The following is a 23,128-nucleotide window of genomic DNA, read 5'->3' on the forward strand; positions in this document are numbered from 1 at the left end:
AATCGTATATTTTTAAATAAGGAATATACACAATTTATATTTTAAGAAGTAGAAGAAGAAAAAAGAATACTTTGAAAATAATATTCTAGTCTTATTATTTTGTATATAAAAAGACATTATATATGTACAAAGCATATCATATATGTATATATGAAAGTGTGTATATGTATATGTTAAAGGTTTGATATTTAAATGCTTACAAATTTATGCAAAAAAAAAAAAAACTTAATGACCAATATATATTTTAAGTAGAACAATACTAGTCACTGATTTTTGTTTTTTAAATAATATTTGAATAAAAAAAGAATATTCTTGGGTCCCGAATTTTGTTATTTAGTATGTATATGTGTATGTATATATATATATTTAATTTAAGTATAGTATCCTAACATATACCTTGTGTGTCGCATATACACTGTGACATTTGACCTAATAGCTTGAAATATTACTAAGTTCTTAACTCTATTATGTACAATGACACCATATAGATAAGTGTAAGGTTTCAAAGGTACGCTTTTCTTTTTTTTTTCTTTTTTAATAACAATAAATTAAATAAAAATTGTCTTCAGCCAAAAAGATTCTTCTTAATTGTAACAGTAATAGCGTGTTACAAAATGAATGGACTGTACATCATTATTCGAAGATCTAAGAAGATTTGCATACATGTTATTCGTATTATTTTAATTGTTAATACTAACACAATGAATTTTACTAACTTATTACCTATCTAAACAAAAAAATTGATTAACTGCAATCAGAAGATGTTGTTGGTTGTTGTTTCTCTTCTTATTATTTTCTTTCTCTCTCTCTTTTCTTCTGAGATCTTTTATCCAAAGAACTCATATATTTTCATTTAACTATCTTTGATATAAAAAACAGAAAAAACAGTCACGCGCGACTGTTCCTTTTCTTTCTTTCATTTTTTTTTTAATTTTATATTCACAGTTAATTGTGAAATTTTTAAGTTTACGCAAACCATATATATTTATGTATATATGTATATATACCATCGTGTCACACACGAACAAAACAGTGTAAATTTTCTTTTTCCTAACAAAAATAAACTTTTTTTAACGACATTACATCATCGAAGAATAATAAAAACAATAAGAGATAACTAGATTTTGTTCTTTTTTTTTTTTTTTTTAATAAATTTTTACTCTTTAAGTAACCAAGAAAGGAATTTTGTTTAGAAAATTTCAATAATTTGCATAAACTATTGAGATAATAATTCTACGTAATTTGCAGGATAAAGACCGACTCTACCATCTTTCCTTCCTTTACACCATCCCTGTTCGTCTTCGTCTTCCAATTTTTCAAATACATCACCTTTAATTAATAAGAAACGTTGAATGATATAAATTTGTTTAAAGTTTGTAAAAAAATAAAAAATAAAGTAAAATATAAAATAAATATAGCAAAGCTATTTAATATTAATAATGAAATGTTGATAATCTTAAATGAATGCAATTAATGATTTGCTGATAATATAACATACAATATATACCTTGTTTAAAACTAAGTTCGTCAGCTTCTGCACCTTCATAATTATACAAAGCTTTAACCGGAACTCCTGGTTCTCCACTGTCTACTAATGGTTCACCACCATCCTCGTCCCATTCCTCTTCTTCGAATGGATTAGATTCCTGCTTTGTATTATTAGTACCATTCCTAAAAATTAAATCAATAAATATATAAAATATTCTAATTAAATGATTATAATTTTTTAATGGTATTTGTAAAGTGTACACACACTAAACATTAATTATATTATATTAATAATTAAAATAAACTTACGTAATTGTAGAACTTCTATTAACGCCACTACTTTCGTGATTAATTTTTTCCGATGATTGTTTGCTCGAATTAATAGTATCTGTTTTATTATCATTGTGAAGTCCATCCGTTGATATAACACGACCAGCAGATTTTGACTTTGATTTATGATTGACTGGAGGGAATTCCTAGATTGAGAAAGAAATCAAAATAGATTAAATTTAAATTTATATATTTATATTGATACTTAGCATAATGTAATTGTGCCTTCAATAATATATAAAAACATTTGCTTATGTATACGTGTATCTGTGCGTATGACCAAGTATTTAGCATGTATCGAATAATCTTATTTCATTCATATATATATAGTTCAAGTGATAAATGTATATTTACATAGATATTGGTTTTGAAAATTTTATCTGTACAATGTGTAACAAAGATGTTAGAATGATTTGGAGTTATGATTGCAGCCCAATAATAATACAAAATGCATATATTTAAGAAAATGTTTTCTTATCTAAAGTTATGTAACATGTATATACAAAAGTATGCAATAATATTATATATAAATATATAAGAGAATTGAGACGATATTAATTGAAAATGAATAAATATCTTATAATATATAGTAAACAATTAAAGCAAAGTGTATAAAAATATATAAAGTTAGAGATGACTTTAGTACAGATTCCTTGAATAATTAAACTTAAACTTAAACAAAGTTTAGGATATTAAATCTGTTTATATTAAAATCATTTCTACATCAAGATAATATTTAATACGTGTACCTGTGCGATCAATTTGAATAAAAAGTTATTTAGTGAGTAAGCGTGAAGCGTATATTATAATAGTTAATAACACTTACAATTAGTGAATGAAATGAGCGAACAAATAAGCTATAAAAAGAGGAAATTATAAATGAAGCTTAATTATTGGTGAGAGAGCTCATGCGCCATTGCCATCCACCTTTTGTAACTTGCGATTTGCGTGTGTATATGTGTTTTCTTTCTTTTTTTTCTTTTACATAAGTACAATTCGTGAAAGATTTCTTGTCTCCGAATTTGCTTTCATTCCTCCGTTAAAGGCGAGGTTTTAAATGTGCATGTACTATGTTAGATACTACGCATATATATATACATATATATATATTTGTAGATATCTCGTAATAGTTAACAACAAAGATGCTAAAACGCTAGGGTTCTCATGTAAACTTAAACAAAACTTTACATGCAGATCCTCGCCGACCGGTCGTTGATTGATGAGAGTGATGGATCCAGCTGGAAGTGCCTCCTTTGACTTTGAACCCTTGGTGATGTCACGGAATTCCTCTGTGTAGTCCTGCATAATAATAGCAACGCCCAAACAATCACATGCATGCATTCCGGAAAGTCTTTATGGGGGTTTTCTATCTAAGCTTAAAAGATCTCCTCATCGTGTAGCTAATGTAAGATTTGATAATTTAGATATCGACCGATAGAAATATTATGTTTATTATAGTCAGTCGTAAAAATTTTGTTACTTTCATTATACATTTCATTGAATTGTACGTATACATTTAATTTATCAACAAGGTAATTACAATCGTAAGATTTTCATATCAATAAATAATGCGAATTCTTGAGTTTATTTTAAAGAGAGAAAGAGAGAATGAAAATGCATTAAGTGAATGAGAAATTAGAATTAAAAAAAAATAGAAATAAATATAATAATGTAAAGAAAAAGTTCTATATATTATAATAAAACCATAGTTATATTAATTAAGTGTTGATATGATAGAAACGATTCTGATACTTTTTATTTTAGTTTCTATTAATACTTTGACATTTGCATCTAATAATCAAGATTTTTTCTTCCGATACTAGCATTTTTTTTCGATAGTTTTGAACGTGACACTAAAGAGGTCTTATCAGCATTTGTTCAATAGTTTTCAGGCGACACAAACTTAGTGTCATCAGACGACATAGTGTTAATTAATCGAATATATGTACAATTCTATGAACGTATGAAGAAACTTTTTTTGATCTGATTATAGTTCGATGGGCTTTATCAAAGTATGAAGTTACTCTCTCAACGTTATTGACCTTTAACATCAATGAAATTGTTTGCATGTATAGGAACAGGTACTAAGCTTTTAACGACACAAATATTAGTTTAAAAAACCAAAAACAAAAATAAAAATGATAATAATAATAATATATCTGTAATCATCAACGAGCATGAGATTTTTGTTTTGTTTTTTATATATAAGTTTTGTTACAAGAGACATATGTAAATATAATTGATTACAACGTTGCAGCGTTTATTGTTTTTTTTTTTCAAAAAGCTGGTTGATGATTAAGAAAAATTAAAAATTAAAAATTAAAAAATTAAAAAAAAAAGAAGGCTGTAATATTTAAACGAAAATAACATAAAAATTATTATTTCTTTAAGCTTGCAAAAGAATTTGACATAAGCGTATTTCAATAGCGTAATTTCAATTTCATATGTCGACACATAGATTGATATACGATTATTACAACATTCATAAAATGAAACGATGATAGGTCGTTAGACGTTTATCGAGAGCAATATTTTTATTTTAATCTATGCCCTGTTTTCTTAATTTTTTTTTTCAAAAAGAAGAAAAATTCAATTTGAGATCAATTTATTTAACATTTATCATTATAGAGAGAGAGAGAGAAATAAAAAAAAGGTAATAGACATGGATCGTAAACAAATTCTTTTGTCGACAAATGCTCATTCAATCGTTAATGAAAAATATAATTAGGAATAATAAAAATCGACACAAGTTATAAAATAAACGATCATATGTATAAAGAAGAGTAATAGGAGTGATATGTATATATATATATTTATCATATATATTATTTATCATATATATATATATATATATATATATATATACACATATATTTAAAACCCACGCTACGGCTATGCGTTCTCTAATGGCAGATTTCCAATTACGAGCAGAAATTTGCATGCATTAGTGTTTGGTTTGTTTTTTTTTTTTTTTTTTCTTTAAAATTGATATACATTTTAATCAATAAATTACCTCAAATTGTGGCCAATTCATAGCCATGTTTATGCCATGATTATTAGACCACCATTTAAGATCCTTTTCGTGATCGGCGTTATTAATCGTATGGTAAAATTCTTCATAAATTTGTGGAAGCCTAAAAAACAAACAAACCAAATGAGATGAGAAAACAATTAAAAAAGAAAAATAAAAAATAAATAAAAAGAAGAAAATATAACAATGAAGTATACTTACACTGGATCCTGGGATATATTGAGGCACTTGTGAATACCAAAAAGAACTTCTTTGAAGAATTGAAGTCGTTGGGCCTCCATTTCTTGACATTTATCAAAAACTTGTGACATATCCTCCATGTATTTAGGATTATATTGATTTATTTCTTGAAGAGCGGCTTCGTATTTTTCTTTCGCCTTTTGTACTTCTTCTTTCGTCTTCTGGACTCTGTCTTGCATTTTCTTTACCTGTATCAAAATATAATAAATATTATGTTTTCTTTTCTTCTATTTTTTTTTTTTAACTGATGTAACAATAACACGGTTTTATAGCTTTGGAGATAAATTGAAGGTAAAGATTATTTTAGCAGAAACTAACGTATGTTGGGAAACATTTATAAATAATGTTATAATCTACGTTCTTATATATATCCAATAAAATCAAATATATGTATCTCTAAACATAAAATTAATTTTTACGTAGTCTGTTGCTGCAATTCTTTACCTTCTAATTTATTTTCGCATCGTAAACAAAGCTGTAAAAATAATGCCTTTTGGGAGTTATTAACTTAGAAAGTTTTTCAGTGAATCTCTAAAGTTCGAACTATTATACGAGTGCTAGCGAAATTTAAGGATAATACATTATCGCTCGTAGTATAATATAATATACAGGGTGTCTTGTAATTAGTGGTAAAAGCAAGCATGTTGTAAAGAACACGGGTACTTGACAAATTATCAAATTAATTTATCTCCCCACCACAAAAAAAGCACAAAGCTTTATATGAACAAATTTTATTCTACATTTTTAATAAATTTATTATTAGTATTGTAATCGTGACTCATAGAAAAAAACTTTAAAAGAAAAATAATCGATCATATATATATATATATATATAAAATAAAATAAGTCACCCCCCCCCCCAGTTTATACCATCAGTTATAGGACACCCTGTATATACACGTATATACCATAAAATTACTAACTTAATATTAAAACAGTGATATTAATATAAGTATTACCGATACTCATTACTAACTATTACATTTATTAAATATATGTGCATAATTTGTGCAATTACGAAAAAATTAGCTAGAATTAAAAGTGAACAGAGCTTTTTACGAGATAATAGAAGTGAATATAAAATAAAATAAAAAGAGAAAAATATATAAGTTGAAAAAGGATCATCGAATTTATTTAAATGTTATTAGAAAGGTATGGGTTTTTTAGTTGTAATGGGGTGTAAATAAACCAAAAAAAAATAAAATAAAAAATAAATAAAAAAAAAAAGATAAAATAATAAACGTTTTTCTTTAATGTATACCGCAATACATTCCTCGCGGATTCGATTAGATATTAAAATATATTTCTATAGGTAGACATTAAAGAAAATATTCGAATCTCTCAATGAGGAATCTAACCAAGCGAATAATACAAGGGTAAAAAGGTATTTTGATAATCGATATTGCTTACCAGCAGAGCTTTCTGTAATGAGAGAGAGAGAGAGAGAAAGAGAGAGAGAAAAAAAACAAGAAAAACGTGGATTAATAATCATGCTACATGCAACATCATATACATACAAGCTGAACGTCCCCTATCTTAGAATTCCTAAGGCACTCTCGTATTCTGAGGCCCCATGCATCACCACATCCACACTCAGTCATCTAAAAACGTTGTTAGCTAATTTTTTCAAAGTGTCTAATCACTTTCCTAATTTATTTTCCGACCTTTTCCAAATAGTCAACACAATCGTGAGGTGAGCGCGAGTAAACAAATTTTTCATTTTCTTTTTCTTTTTGGTTCTTTTTTTTTTTTTGTTTCTTTTTTACGTGCATGCTATTAAATAAAATAAAATATTTTACTATAAATTATCTATACTCTCTTTCCTTTGGTTAAAAAGAAATTATATTTTATAAATATTTCTAGATAGAAATAGAATCGTAATTATAATTGGGTCAGGGTTGGGGCACAACACTCATCGCATTTAAATACTTGAAAGATATTGTTTATAACAATTAGAAATGGAGATTGAACGATTGCAAATATCGAATAAAAGACAATAAAATAGTGGCGCATGCAACTCTGTTAATATAGGATTTGTTGACATACGTTTTCAGAGCCTCGGGCCATCTGAAAATAATTATTGCTAAAGAGAAAAACAATCGAGACTACTTGTAATATACATATATTCACATGTGCATAATAGTGATGCACGCTAGCCAATGTAGACACATTTGTATACACGTGAAAATAGAAAAAAAAAAACAAAAAACAAAAACATAATGTTTTATATAAAATATTAATTCGATTTGAACGATCTTTATTGTAATCGTGAGATCAACATTTTTATCGAGATATTTCATCAAAAATATTTTACAAGGGGACGAGCCAAGTTAATAGAAAACCCATGTCTTTTTTTTTTTTTTAAGTTCTACATAAGAGTGATTATTGTGCTCGAGTGGTAAGACACCCCAATACTTATAAGGATTTCAAAGAAAACGAAAAGAAATGTTTCACATTACACGTCATTATATCTTTTAGCTCGTTTTAGATGAAAAAATAAATTGTTAAGAATTTAATCGAAGAAAGAGAAATTGTAGAAGAAACTAATAAGTGGGTGGGTTGAAAAGTTTTGAGCTTGAAACATGAAACTTAGCTCTCCCCTTGTTAAATTCGAAAATAATCTACAATTGGCATCGAATCAGTGCACAGTGGGGTGTTTTTTTTTTTTTTTTTTTTATATATAAATAATAAAATAATAATATTTTAATAAAAATCGTTATAAATTGTTTATCGAATGAATGGTCTATCAAATTTGATTTCAAATTGTTGTAGACAATTATATTTTATCGTACGTATTTTTCTTTATTTTCTTTTTTTTTAAATTAATTTTTTTGTTCATTTAACAACGCGTTTATCGTGTATTCATTATTTCGATGCGGGTACTCTCCTCCTGGTCGTAAAATAAATGTACGATTATCTATATCAATTATTATTCCTCGAAGTGTTAGAGGCATTCGTTTTCTTTTCATATCTTTTTTTTTTACCTTCGTATTACAAGTAATATCGCAAATAAAATAATTAACCGATATCTCAATGGGAGGAAAATTGTTTTATCAATCGTCTAGATTCTTTGATCCTTTTAAAAAATGAATAGGCATGATCAATGCGACGTTTAATATACAAAATGATTCATTCTCAAGAGTGTGCCATTGAAATTATTTCTTAATTATTTGTTAGACGAAGGAAAAATAATGTTTCTCAAACAAAGAGTTTTATTATCGAGGTTATCGACAAAGAGGGAATAATTAATTTTATTCCATTTCATTTCTTTTTTTTTTATTATTCAGATACGAAGATCACTAAGAAATATTTTATTTAAATAGAGGGAGAGGGGGAAGGTCAAATTTTTAATTGACAATTAAAAACAGAATACTAAAAGTAAAATAAATTTCTATACACTCCAATAAATTCTTTTTTATTTTATACTCAAAGTCTAATACTCTTTCAAGGTTATTCTCTTCCTATTTCGATAAAAAGAATATAAAAAGAAAAAAGAAAAATAAAGAAAGAAAACAAGATAGCAGAAAATTAATGATTACATCTTGTAACCCTTTAGATATTGCACAATTATTATATTAAATATTTTGATTATATTACAAATAGTTTAGAAATATAATTTGTGTGGCACAGTTTAGGTGAATCACACCTGTACATTAGACGTCGAAGAAAAAGTAATGATTAAATGTATTTATATATATATATATATATATGTGTGTGTGTATGTGTGCGTATGTAATGACTCAACTACGATAGATAACGCGTTCTTTGTGAATAGAGTTGATCGTGACGCGAATATAGAAAAAAAATGAAAAAAAAAAGAAAAAAAAAAAAAAAAAGAAGAATAGACAAGGACGAACATAATCGTAAGAACAAATTACCTGGTCTGGTGAAAGAGAACTATCAGCGGAAGCATTCCTCTCCATGTTAGCTGCAGTTCGTTCAGTTTTGCAGCTGTTGTGATATTCAGCTTTGGCTTTCTCGACTTTCTGTAATAGTTTAGCCCATGGTTTTTGGGCTTTTTTAAACGCGTCTTCCATTTCCTTCCGCTCTTTGAGGGTCATCATCGACTGCAATACAACATCGGCGAGATATTACGAATAATAACGCATACCTACATGAAAATAAATCAATTGTAGCTTTTGTTACCCCCTTTCCTTCTTTTCATTTCTTTTTTTTGTTTTTCTTTTTTTTTTAATTGGATCCTTAATCCCGAATTATCATTGATCGTTAAAAAAAAGATTAATTTCCAGGTATAAGAGACATTTCTTAAAAAATGATTTTTTATTATGCAGGACCGGTTCGAGGATTACGCGTAGCATCTTTTATCATAGGTCTGTGATCAGTTTCGTTTTATTTGTCATTTTTATTAAAATAATACGATGCTTGATAAAGGACGGGCAGGGGAAGGAAGGGGGAAATTTAGTAAGCAATATACAAATACCATAAACGAGTAACGATACTCTACAATTTTTATGGGACACACGGTTGGTTAATATATTACATCAAACTTATTATTGCACGAATTTTTAGGGTTATTATTATCATTTAACAATTAATCATTTTGTTTGATGTCCCTAGGTCATTGTACTTTGGTATTTTATTCTTAAACCTAGAACCAGTCCTGAATTTTGATCGAGAAAGAAAAATAATGACTGATCGTATTAGTAATATTGTTTTTACCTTGTGATAGGTATCCTTTTGCCATGTCTTCACCTGTTGAATGATATCGTTGCAAAGGTTTTCCTTAACCCTAAGATGAAGGTCACACAACCTGTCAGACTCGACCAGAACACCCTTCCACGCAGCTTCCGTGGTTCCATACTCCGGACCCTTTTCAATCTTGTCGTTCCAATTTTTCGACCAATTTTTCAACGCTTTTGCGTAACTTTTTTCTATTTCTGCTCTTTCCTGAACCAATGCTATTAGACTATCGCAAAGTTTGTGACCGTCCTCGATCCTTTTGGTAGTTCTCTTGTAATTTCCCGGCTCCCAGAATGAATCTGACGTTGCTATGAGCATGTTATCGTCGCTGTGGTGTGACATCCTAATCTAAATCGAGAAATTCCTCTCTCAACTGAAAACAAAAAAAGAAACAACATTTCAAATTATTATTTAAATTATTTTCATTAATTTAGATTTAATTTGACGTAATCATAATATACAGATCATTGACACCGCCTATTGGCTGAATACACCAGCCCTAACAGTAAAGAATAATAATAATAATAATAAATTGAAAATAATACAAAGATCCTAAATTAAAAATGAAGATGTCCGAAAGAAAACAAAGGTCAGAGACATCGTCAGAAAAATAGTTGGACTGAAATTGCGATGGTTAGGACACGTTGTGAGGTAGAAAGATGAAAACGATGGTAAAGTAAAATTTTACATTCGACATCCAAGGGAGACCAACATAAGAGAAGCAGAAGACAAACCATAACTAAAATGGTTAGATGACATCAAATAGGCAGCTGGTATTTTAACTGGCATCAAAAAGATCCCTGAGTAGACGAAATTGGAAGAAATTAGGAAAAGTCTTCTATGTTTTCAGGAATAACCAAGCAAAAGTTAGAAAAGAAGAAGAAGAAGAAGAAGAAAAATAATCATATGCATTTCTAAAGATTATTTGAACGTTATTGTAATTAATTATGATTACAAATCTTTGCTATTAATATAGATTTGATTTTAATCTCATCGTAATATTTGATTTATAACGAAACGTGGAAACATATGAATGGGAGAGGGGGAAGAATTTAAAATGATTTATGTCAATTAATTTATAATGAAATAATCAAAGGAAATGAATTCGAAAGGTCGAGGATGAACGTCACGTGTCTAGTTTTCTATAAATGTATATCCCGACGTATTTGAGCTGACTAGAGTCGACGTAATTGGATTATGAGTTGGTCTGGATCATCGATTGGCCCGATTTGCGAAGCCATTATAAATCTAACCTCTGTCTGTATGTGTGTGTGTGTGTGTGTCTCTCTTTCTCATTAAAGAATTACGCTTCTTTTTTTATGTGTTAAAATTAAGTCAGTTACGCGAATGAATTTTTTTTCAAACGAATATAACAATAATTAAATATAACAATACATTTAATATATGTAATAATATAATAGAAAGTGTCTCTTAATTAATTTTCACAACATTTTATCAGCCTATTTTATAAGTAAAAATAAGAAAAGAAATATTAAATTATGTGTTGGTAAAAATTGTACGAGGAAAATAATTAGGACAACGTTGTATAAATTATATTTTGCTACATTGCATTATTTTATGCATATATATTATTATCTTTTGATTTTTCTTTTTACGATAATCGTGTCATTTAATTTATTAATATAAATTGTTAATATTTCCAATACATTAGTGAGATATTCACATTAAGGTACGAATGTATGAATGAGATGATTTTGCATTAATGAAATTCTATTGGCCAAGAGATTCTTAGGGAATGTATTAAAGGAATTCTATTGGTCAAGAGATTCTTAGGGAATGTATTAAAGGAATTCTATTGGTCAAGAGATTCTTAGAAAATGCTTAAAAAGTTTTTGAGGCTCTTAGCCAAAAAGTACAACAATATTTTGTAAAAATATAGTAGAAAAGTCTTTTTGCGAGTTCGTTCACAAGAATGAAATCTAATAATTTGATGATGGTCGTCGTCGTTTCTTAGATTGTAGGATATTTCTGAGTATTGGAAGAAAGAGGAAGAATAAGAAGACGAAGAAGTAGAAGGAAGAAAAAGAAAAAGAAGTTGAAAAGTCATTCCCCCTCCCCTTTCACGGTTCTTTCCGCTTTCAACTTCTGCGAAAGATAGGGTAATTTAAACTAAACTATCGGATTCGTCGTCTGACCTCGTATTTGCTCTACTTCATCGATCTTTTATCATAAAATCCTACCTCGTCATCGTATTTCTTTCTTTTTCTTGCTTCTCCATACCCTCAACCCCTACCCTACCCCACCCCACCCCTCTTTCTACCTCTTTCTTTTCTTATTGCAGAGAAGAAAAATAAGAATTCTTTGGTAAGTATTGAAATTACACAGTAATCTTATTTTCCTTATGTTCTTGTTACAATAATCAAGAAGGGGGAAAAAATATACAGGATGTTCCAAAAAGAGGGTTCGTTTTTTTTTTTTTGTTAGAACTTATAAATCATTCATTTCAAATTACATCTACAAAAAAATATTAACTTATTAAATTTATACATTGTATTATATCCTTGATCTAAAACCATATTGTTTTATTTATCAAACGTACGAAGCATCAAAAACATCAAAAGCATCAAAAGTATGAAAAATGACGAACTTGATTATAAATTCGAAATCAAAATATTTCTACCTACACATTTTCATATAAACTTTTAAAATTACGTTAATTTTAGGATTGTATATTTGAAATTAAACAGAAACAAATACTATGAGAGTATCCCCTGATGTATGATGGTTAAGGAGAAAACACGAAAACGAGTAGAAGTTTGATGACGATGTTAATCGGTTGACCTAATTAACGAGCTCATCGAATTATGGAGATAATTTAACACTTCGATGGTTAGAATCTTGCTTAATATGCTGTAATCACTCCTCTCGAAATTGCAAGTATGGTGCATCGACCTCTTTGGTAATACACTATCGGTCAAAAGTTTATAATTATTTGCTGATTTATGCAAAAATCGAATGCATCGATAAATTTTTTGAAATGATTTATCAATTATTTGATCGAAGGAAAACAAAATTGTTTTCATATATTCCCGATAGAAATTTCTTTTACGATCCCATAAATTTGATAATACTAATCTAACAATACTAGAATTTGAGACAAAAGAATTGTTTGACTCGTGCAGTAAAATTTATACACTCGATTTAATATTAATATATTCAATTGGAAAAATTCGTAAGACTAATTTTCAGGATGTTTAAAATAAAGTTGGGGAAGGGGGTGGTGGTGGTTGGTTGTGGTTCTCATTCCTAGATTTAAAAAAAAAAAAAAAACTAAAAAATATCAAAAGAGAAATAGTACGAAATATAAAACACCCTGCTAGTGAATTTATTTGACAAATAAATCAATCGATCAATTACGATTACTCTTTAATGCATTCATTTATTCGTACAAATATTTTATTTCTCCGAATTGACGCAATCATTGAAAACTTTTGATTGGTGTTTTAGCACGTGTTGATAATAAATCGTTTCGAGATTAAATTAACGAATTAATTTCTAAAAATATAAATTTATAAACGGTAGGAAATAACAAAAAAAAAAGAAAAAAGATCGAATTATTGATCAGGATTATTTATGAGGAAGATCGATTGATCGATCGATACATCGATCATCATAAATCGTCAAGTAGTTTAAAGTTTATCGAACTATACTGAACTTACAATTGATCAAAATCGTGCCTTCGGGTATTAAAATACCTTAATCGATTGAATATTTTCATACTAAACGACAAGCTATTACGCGCATGGTACGTAAGAGATAATGAACGTTGTTTGATCGTGGTCCTTTAAAAACAGTGATTCTCATTCATCGTTTTTCGTTAAAAATGCAACGTACAAGTTTATTCATACAACCAAATTTATTTGATATACAATATTTTGACTCGTTAAATATTTTGTAAAAAAAGATTAAAAAAAAAAACAAAAATAAAGGATATAACATATATACATATTTTTTGTTAAGTTATTATTATTATTATTTTTAATTTTTGTAACGACTATAAATAGTGAAGATCGTTAAAAATTGTTGGTAATATTTTTCAACTGGAACATGGAAATCGTTGAGATGACGATGTTTAAAAAAAAAAAGAAAATACTTTGGTACCAGTATTGAATGATAATTTGCATAACATAAGCTCCTATTATTATACATGTACGTGCACACACATATAAATATTTCAAACGTGGGTGTATCATACAGAACACAGAATATTCATCGTACAAGGTGACGCATGCTAGTTGTATGCTAATTTTAATACGATGCAAAACTTTGGGTAATCATTCCTTTTAATAGTCGTGCAACGTTTTTAATTAATTGCTTTCCTTTGGATAAACATAAACACACACAGACACACACACACATATAGTATTATTTTATATCTATTTCGTATTGATTAATGAAAGATGAATCAACTAGAAAATTGCAACAACAATTGCAAATCTAACACTGATTTAATCGTTTAAAAAGAAACAAATTAACGTTTTCCTTTTAGTTATTTTTCTTTTCTTTAGAACAAAGTGTTACACAATATTATATAACTTTATTGAAGATAGGAAGGAACGCTTTATTGAGTTAACCACTATCGATCCAATAATAATAAACCTTTTTAAAGTTAAAATGTTCAATGACCTGTTAGAGAAGATTTCTTGCCTATATAATGTTCCAAGAAAAAAAAGAAGAAGAAGAAGAAGAAAAAAATAAGAAATAATAATAAAAATTCTAACATTAGAGTTAGTTGAATTAATTAAACAAAAAAAACTTAATTAACGTGTTGTTTTCTGTACTGTATGACGCGAAATGGAACTAACGATTGTCCTCCTGGTTGTTGAACGAAATGATAAAAGTATTAGAAACAGGAAGCAGAGTAGAAGGAGGAGGAGGAAAAGGAAAAGGAAAAGGAAAAGGAAAAGAAGAAGTAGAAGAGGAACGAACGGTCCTGGGTATGAGTCGTCTTGGAATGTCGTCGGGCAGGCCGGAAGACGAGCAACATTCAACTCTTTTAGAGGAAGGTCAGATCAAGGACTTTGATTTTCGTTCTCCGGAAGGTCGGTTAGCCTATTTTTCTTTTTACTTGACATACGAGTACCATATTCTATTGATTATCGGATAAGGATATGTAATTTATTTAATTACTATTTAAATCATTTCAAAATGATTGGATGTAAATAATCATGCAGGGTGATTTATTGGGAAAATGGTCATCAATTTTGGGATATGATTTTTTTTGTTTGTGATCCAAAAGTTCATTTGTATATTGGTCCTATGTTTGAAAACTGGCTGATTATTATAATAAATATTAATATTATGATTGTTATAGTAATGTTTTCTGGATTCTTGGATAAGGATATGTAATTTATTTCATTACTATTTAAATAATTTCAAAAAAAAAAATGATTAGATGTAAATAGTCATGCAGGGTGATTTATTGGGAAAATGGTCATCAATTTTGGGATATGATTTTTTTGTTTGTGATCCAAAAGTTCATTTGTATATTGGTCCTAGGTTTGAACTGTTTCCTGGATTCTTGGATAAGGGTATATAATTTATTTAATTACTATTTAAATCATTTCAAAATGATTAGATGTAAATAATCATGCAGGGTGATTTATAGGGAAAATGGTCATCAATTTTGGGATATGATTTTTTTGTTTGTGATCCAAAAGTTCATTTGTATATTGGTCCTATATGTTTGAACTGACTGATTATTATTATAATAATTATATTAATATTATGTGTATTAACATTAATTAATATTATAATATTATAATGTATTAACATTACTGTTATAGTAATGTGTCCTGGATTCTTAGATAAGGATATATAATTTATTTCATTTGGTATCTGAATATTTAAAGATGATTAGATGTAAATAATCATGCAGGATGATTTATAGGGAAAATGGTCATCAATTTTGGGATATGATTTTTTTGTTTGTGATCCAAAAGTTCATTTGTATATTGGTCCTATATGTTTGAACTGACTGATTATTATTATAATAATTATATTAATATTATGTGTATTAACATTAATTAATATTATAATATTATATAATATTATTAATATTATAATGTATTAACATTACTGTTATAGTAATGTGTCCTGGATTCTTGGATAAGGATATATAATTTATTTCATTGGTATCTGAATATTTAAAGATGATTAGATGTAAATAGTCATGCAGGGTGATTTATTGGGAAAATGGTCATCAATTTTGGGATATGATTTTTTTGTTTGGATCTAAAAGTTCATTTGTATATTGGTCCTATATGTTTGAACTGACTGATTATTATTATAATATTATATAATATTATTAATATTATAATGTATTAACATTACTGTTATAGTAATGTGTCCTGGATTCTTGGATAAGGATATATAATTTATTTCATTGCTATCTGAATATTTAAATATGATTAGATATATATATGTGTGAATAATCATGTAGGGTGATTTATAGGGAAAATGGTTATCAATTTTGAGATATGATATTTTTTGTTTGTGATCCAAAAGTTCATTTGTATATTGGTCCTATGTTTGAACTGTTTCCTGGATTCTTGGATAAGGGTATATAATTTATTTAATTACTATTTAAATAATTTCAAAATGATTAGATGTAAATAATCATGCAGGGTGATTTATAGGGAAAATGGTCATCAATTTTGGGATATGATATTTTTTGTTTGGTATCTAAAAGTTCATTTATATATTGGTCCTATTTTTGAACTGGTTGATTATTATTATAATAATTATATTAATATTATGACTGTTATAGTAATGTTTCCTGGATTAAACAAATATATATATTAAATTTCTATTTCATCTATTATAAAATTAAATATATTTTAAAATCATTTTATTTATATACAAATATAGTAATTTTATAAAAATATAATTTAAATTTTCTAACATGTGTTTCCAAAGATATCATTTTCAGCTTTAAAACACTTTGTCCAATTAACGGTTGAATAATACACATATTCTGCATACGGGCATTTCAAATAAGCTTGATTAATAGATTTTCTATAGTAAATCATCTCATTCATCTTACACCCACAGTGAATAACAATCTACAGAAATTAAAACAAAAGAGATATAATTGCAACAAAACAAAATTACGTTCCCATTCAACATGATTTTAAATATCAAAAATTTTAAATTTATAATACATTTATATGAACCATTTTGTGTACGAATGAACGCTATTGATAAAAATAATAATAAGACGTTTGTTTTTACACGTTGTTAATTATTAAAGTTCGATTCCTTTTTTTTTATTTTATTTTAAAAAGAAATAAACGAAGAGATTCACATTGATATTGTGTCAAAAATTATCTCGAAGAAAACGGGGGGGGGGAGAGAGAGAGGAAATAATAGACAACTCTAAAGAAAGATTTGACGATTCTTTCCGTCACACCTACCTTTCAATGTCCTAAGAGAATGAACAGAGCTTGATCTCGATTGTGGAATGTCGTTCCACCGGCCGGCAAAAGATAAACTCTGAATCTGTGATACAAGTATGTACATACAAGTATGTACATATACCTAGTTAGCTAGCTAGCTAACTAACTAAACACACGAATAATATAAATACAAGTTTTCAAACTACCAACTTGTCTTGTCCGGTGTATCGTAAGTTTAATAAATGAAACGAGTCTTGATTTTTTTTTATTTTATTTTATTTATCTATTTATCAATCGTCACACATAGTCTTTTTATTTTTTTCTTTTCTATGAAAACTTATCTCTAATAATAATAATAATAATAATAAGAATAAGAATCGAACAATAAGAAATAATTGACAAATGATAGGATGATTTATCTATTATTATTATTATTATTATTTCAAAATAAATTCTTGATCGAGAAATAAGTAAATGAAGAAATCTAATCGCAAATCGTACGACGAATTTAATTTTGGTTTTAACTGTTTCACAGGAAAATGCTAATCGAAAATACGTAATGTGGAAAGAGAGGGGAAAACAAAAAAAAGAAAAAGAAAGAAAGAAATAAAAAAAGGTTATGAGAGAGATATCGTCGTTCACGTTAATTTGATAACAAATCGCAGGTATTACGGTTGAAATATGAGAACACGTTAAATACGGCAGCGTTTTTTGATTGTTTGCATTTTTCTTTCTTTTTTAAATATCTTGTTAACAGTGACATCACGTTGACTATTCTCTGATAAGCGTTTTGTTTGACTGGATCGAAAAAACGATCGTGTGTATGTGTGTGTGTACTCATGTACGAGGAACGATAGAGAAAGAGAGAAAAAGAGAGAGAGAGAGAGAGAGAGAGGTCATGTTGCTGATAAGATAAAGGGTGTCGTAAATAAACATGACTAACGTCACAGTAATACGAGAAACATTTTGCAAACTAAAAGGTGAATACGTTCGATTCGAAAACTAAAATTGCCAATGTAGTACGATCATTTGTTTTTTTATCTAAATACGTTCGTTTTTTATATTTTATATTCCTTTTATTTGTTATACCTTTAGTTTAATTATATTTTATTGATAATTACAAAAATTGTTGTTACAAAAAATTGTAAATCAAATTCTATTAGTGAACGTAAAATTGAATAATAAATATTATTATTATTATTATATTTTTTTATTTAATTTTTTGATGACACGGTTATGTTTTATCAACTAATTATAAGTAAGTGTATACGAATGGGTTTTATTTATTATTATTTATCATTGTTATTATATTTTTTGATAATTATGTAGCTATTATTTATATTAGGTATAACAATTGAAAATATTTTATAAAAATGAAGATAATTTTTGTCGTTCTTTTTTTTCAGTAATAGTTTTTACGAACGTATCGTGAAATCAATATTTAAATAAGGATTATGTCATACAAAGATAATGAATTTCGATTAAATTACGTATTAAGTTGAGGATCACGTTTTGATCGAGCATTTAATAGTAAGTACCTGTTACTATCATCTTCTTGGTTTTATTTTAGTCGAGTCATTTATCATTTCGTCGCGTTGCTGATAGAAAATTACTAATTTTTATGCTTGATTTACTGACGTTTATATTCTTATTGAAAATATGATGTCTAATTAGAGAACAAGAGCAAATTCCAGTAATTATTATTATTAGTTTTCTTTTTAAATAATTAAAAAAAGTTTAAAGTGCACTCTCGGACGAGTCACAATTTGTTATAAAATTAAAACAAAATTATTAAAATATTTAATCGATAATATATTATTAAATCTATGTGTGGTTTTTTTATTGTTTATTTATTTGGAAAAGTAACCACATGGATTTATTGATAAAATTAATAAATTTGATGTGTATTTTGATTAGGATGCTAGTACTGTTCTTAAAAAAAATAAAAACACATCGTTTAGAAAGTATAATTAATTAAAAACATTTTAAATACCTAAATCAATAACTATAATTATATTTCATCGTGTTATCATTATTTCACATAATTTACTATTGTTAAAGAGGTATACTTATGATTAAGATATCGGTACTATCTTACGAGATACGCACATTATTTTGAAAATAATATAATCAAATGTAAAAAGATTGTAAATTATTCGAATAACCATACTCGGTTACTTTTCAATTATCATTTTATTATTTTTACAGTGATTAGTTTTAAATAATAACAACTATATAACCAACTAATTCAGACACGGACAATAGTCGGTAGATTTGAATTCTTCTCAATGAGAAATTGTGTCACGGTTTATACTCGGAACAATGCTGAGAAATTGGCATAAAGGAAAATATATCTTTTAAAAGGTAATACCGTGCCAAATTATGCAAGGAAAAAAACTATTGTACTTTGGCTCTGAAATTGTATAGGTAAATGAAGGGTAAAATAATTTACATATAACTTAAGTGAGTATTCCTTTACCAAATAATCTTTGCCAAGACTATAAAAAAGTCTCGTTTATTGCCCTTTTTTTTCTTTTTTCTAATGATTAAACACCACCCACGATTTTATTGTCCAATGTTGAGATCAAACGATCAATCTTCAAAGAAAATAATTCATTGAATCGGAAAACAAATTAGATTGGTATACTTTAGTTATAAATTGAAGATTAAATTAATTGTATAAGTGTTTTCTTTTGAAGATTATTGAACGATAGGTGTGGTAATTGTTGAAATGTTTTTACATTTCTTCAATGGAAACGGTAAAATAGTTGAAGCAAAACGTGTTTTATTGAAAGTCAGAGGAATATCGAGGTTGATGTTAGAGACAACCCAGTTTTCAAATGTGTAAATTTGCTAGCTAAAGCGGTTTACTTTACTTTCGCCAAATGGCATGGAATAGATTAGTTGAATCGTATCGTGGGGATTCTCTGTTGTGATTGGTGTCCCATCTGTAAACGACAGATCTGTAGTGACTATATTTGTCATTGTCATATGCAGATGTTTCTCATGGGTGTACATGAAATTGTATTACATACAAGATAATTATCCACACCCTTTTGTATTATTTTTTACAATCGATTCTTTAACGTTTCTCTTTTAACATATGACAGATTTAACTAATTTATTTTTTGTGAATACTAAAGTAGTAGTAGTAATATTTTTTTTTATTATTTAGTGACGCAACCCTGACGCATTTGTTCGTTCGAAGAACTCTCCCAATAAAATCGAGCTATACAGTTGTTTAAATAAAATCGAGAGGCCCGGGATTCGAACCCAGGATGAATCTTTCGCATACCGAAAGAACGCTCTACCACTTGAGCCACGAAGACCTGTCAGTAGTAGTAATAATAATAATCGATTTTATCGATGAAATAAATCTAAATTTGTGATTGGAAAAAGCATCAATTTTTTGTTTAGATTAAGTTTGAAAAATGTTGAACAAATTTGTATTCGAATAAAAGTATAAGATTGGTTATTTAAATTCATGCAGTTTGTTTGCAGTTAATTTCTTTTGGTATTAACTGTTGACTGACTGATACAATAATTTCAATTTAAATGAAATTATTTGATAATAATAAATAAACTAATTATATTTTCTTTTCGGTATTTGCATTAGCAAAGTTAATTTTGTTCGAAGTAAATCAATGCGTTTAACGTAAATTACAATTTAATCGGTTGAATCGTTTCTAAAAGTAATCCCGTTGAACAAGAATTTTACTAAAACACATTATAAGAACAGTTTGATCTCTAACATCTTTCCCCAAGGTGTTCTCCAGTCTCTTGACCCGAAGCACACGGTTCAAAGACTTACCATTAAACTTAAAAGATGTGTTATAAAGACGAAAGATAGTACGTGAACGGTGCAACGTGTTTGCTAAAGTTCACGCAAAAAAGAAACTCATTTTCTTTGACAATCATGGCCTAGAAAACCTTTTTCATGAAACTTTACAATAACAACAATTGTAGTTTGACTTGAAAACCAATAAGAAAAAAGTCGACTTTGAACTAGCAAGTTTTAAAAGTAGAGAAGTTTATTATTTTTTAAATAAAAATAAAAATATCGATCAAAGGAGTCAACGATCGTTTTAATTTGTTTCTTATAATTACGTTAGTTTTATTTGATTAAAACAAAATTGTACCAAGTTGAAAACTTTTGTTTTATTTTATTTCCATTGGTGGAAAATAATTATTTTGTATATATTAGGTGATTGTTAATAATTTATGATCTAGCGAATTGGAATATCTTTTTTGCTTTAGAAAATTTAAAATGTGAACAACTATTCCCCATTTCGTGGTAGAAGATATCTAGGACAGTGCAATGCACCGGGAGTCATGGATCGGAAATAAATGGGAAGAGTAGTTATGTTGTTTTTTTTAAACAGCACAATAGAAAATGAGTACCTTGAGTAATTAAGAATACACTTCAGTTTTTCGTATACGAGAAAGATTATTATACATAACGTACATTCGTATTCATACAAATACCTACTATATATCTTTGCAAATATTCATTATTTTTATAAAATGGTCGATTAAACAAAAAAATACAACAAAATTTTATTTAAAAATTATTAAAAAAATAGCACTTTAAAGTATTCGCTAAAAATCAACAAAATAAATTTGATTTTAAGTTTCATTGTATAACTGCGATCAAACAATATAAAATTTGATTGAAAAAAAATTCGTTAGTATAAAACACGTTAGAGAGAGTTAACATTAAAGTTAAATTATGTTTTTAATCGTATCAATTAAAATCTATGTATCGCTTAATACCGTTATTACTATCTGCTCTAGAAACGTATAAGCACGCGATTACAATTATGATACTTGCTTTTAACACCGGTAATATTGGCATGCTTTGCGTTTAATTAGGCCACGTAATAACAATCTTGCAATATTACGCTATGTCTTGTTCAATTCAGCAAAACAGTCGAGAGATGTTAACCTACTTTGAAGCATGAACTAAAGAAAGAAAGAAAGAATGAATGAAAGAAGAATTAAGAAAGAAAGAAAGAAAGAAAGAAACAACGAATGATGATGATAATAAAAAGAGATAGCTGTATTTTATGTACGAATTGTCATAAGCGTACAAAATTTTCTTCGAGAATATCTTCCTCACATAAGATTCATAATGTAAGAAAGTAAGAAATAAGAAAGAAAAATAGATATTATATATGTTAAAGTTAATGTAGAAAATCATGACAATTTATAGAATGCCCATTTAAGATTGTGCAATGTTTTTTGAGCAAATATTCTCTTCAATATAATAAAATTCTAGAAAAACCCTACTGCAATCTTGAAAAACCCTTAAAAAATACTACAATCAAACCTCTGACACAAAGCAGTAAAAAAATAACTTACATAACCTAAAAAAAGTTTGACATAACCTTAAAAAAACCCTTACATAACCTCAAAAAAAAAAACCCTGAAAAAACTTGATGTACTTCTTAACACAGCTAACTTAAGTATGTATTCTAGATTGACCAAAACCTTGTAAGCATTTTATACATTGATTTTAACATATATATATATATTTCGAGGTTAACTTTTTTAGCAGAATATATAAGAACCCTTTTTGACTAAGGAAAAAAGGAAGGAAGGAAGGAAGAAAGGAAGCAAACCCCCAATATCGATCCAGATTCAAACCTTCTACACTCTGACCCTTCTTCTTATTCCTATTTTTGTTCTCGTTTTAAATACAAATGCACTCAAGCGTAACCCATTCTTTCTCATCTCCATCTTAGTCTTCTTTTTCTTTTAACTTTTTTTCTTCTTCTTCTTATTCTTCGTTGTTCCCAACCCTTTCTCAACCCCCTCCTCTCTCGCTCTCTCTCTTTATGTACATTCCCCTTTTTACATTTTTTTTTTTTCATTTCTTCAAGTAGAGCGTGTAGGATTTTCCATCGAGGAGGTGTATTTG

General features: G+C 27.7%; 1 protein-coding gene across 5 annotated transcripts in view; it reads right to left on the reverse strand.

Moving 5' to 3' along the window:
- Positions 1–809: 809 nt before the first annotated feature.
- LOC122524490 (protein kinase C and casein kinase substrate in neurons protein 1) overlaps positions 810–23,128 on the reverse strand; it is a 59,868-nt gene continuing 37,549 nt past the window's right edge. Inside the window, exons 1-10 of one of the 5 annotated variants that reach the window (XM_043646802.1) lie at positions 17,227–17,250; positions 9,770–10,163; positions 8,968–9,156; positions 7,136–7,156; positions 5,051–5,277; positions 4,832–4,952; positions 3,007–3,117; positions 1,798–1,964; positions 1,508–1,671; positions 810–1,329 (exon numbers count right to left, since the gene is read on the reverse strand). In XM_043646802.1, the coding sequence (XP_043502737.1) occupies positions 1,217–1,329; positions 1,508–1,671; positions 1,798–1,964; positions 3,007–3,117; positions 4,832–4,952; positions 5,051–5,277; positions 7,136–7,156; positions 8,968–9,156; positions 9,770–10,132 (1,476 nt within the window). In that variant the 5' untranslated portion in view covers positions 10,133–10,163; positions 17,227–17,250 and the 3' untranslated portion in view covers positions 810–1,216. Of the gene's footprint in view, positions 1,330–1,507; positions 1,672–1,797; positions 1,965–3,006; positions 3,118–4,831; positions 4,953–5,050; positions 5,278–7,135; positions 7,157–8,967; positions 9,201–9,769; positions 10,164–17,226; positions 17,251–23,128 lie in introns of those variants that run through there. The other 4 variants (XM_043646801.1, XM_043646805.1, XM_043646803.1 and 1 more) reach the window with 4 other exon arrangements.

Source organism: Polistes fuscatus, unplaced genomic scaffold (genome assembly GCF_010416935.1).
Source record: "Polistes fuscatus isolate 324 unplaced genomic scaffold, CU_Pfus_HIC Scaffold7, whole genome shotgun sequence".
In the NCBI taxonomy this organism is placed as follows: domain Eukaryota; kingdom Metazoa; phylum Arthropoda; class Insecta; order Hymenoptera; family Vespidae; genus Polistes; species Polistes fuscatus.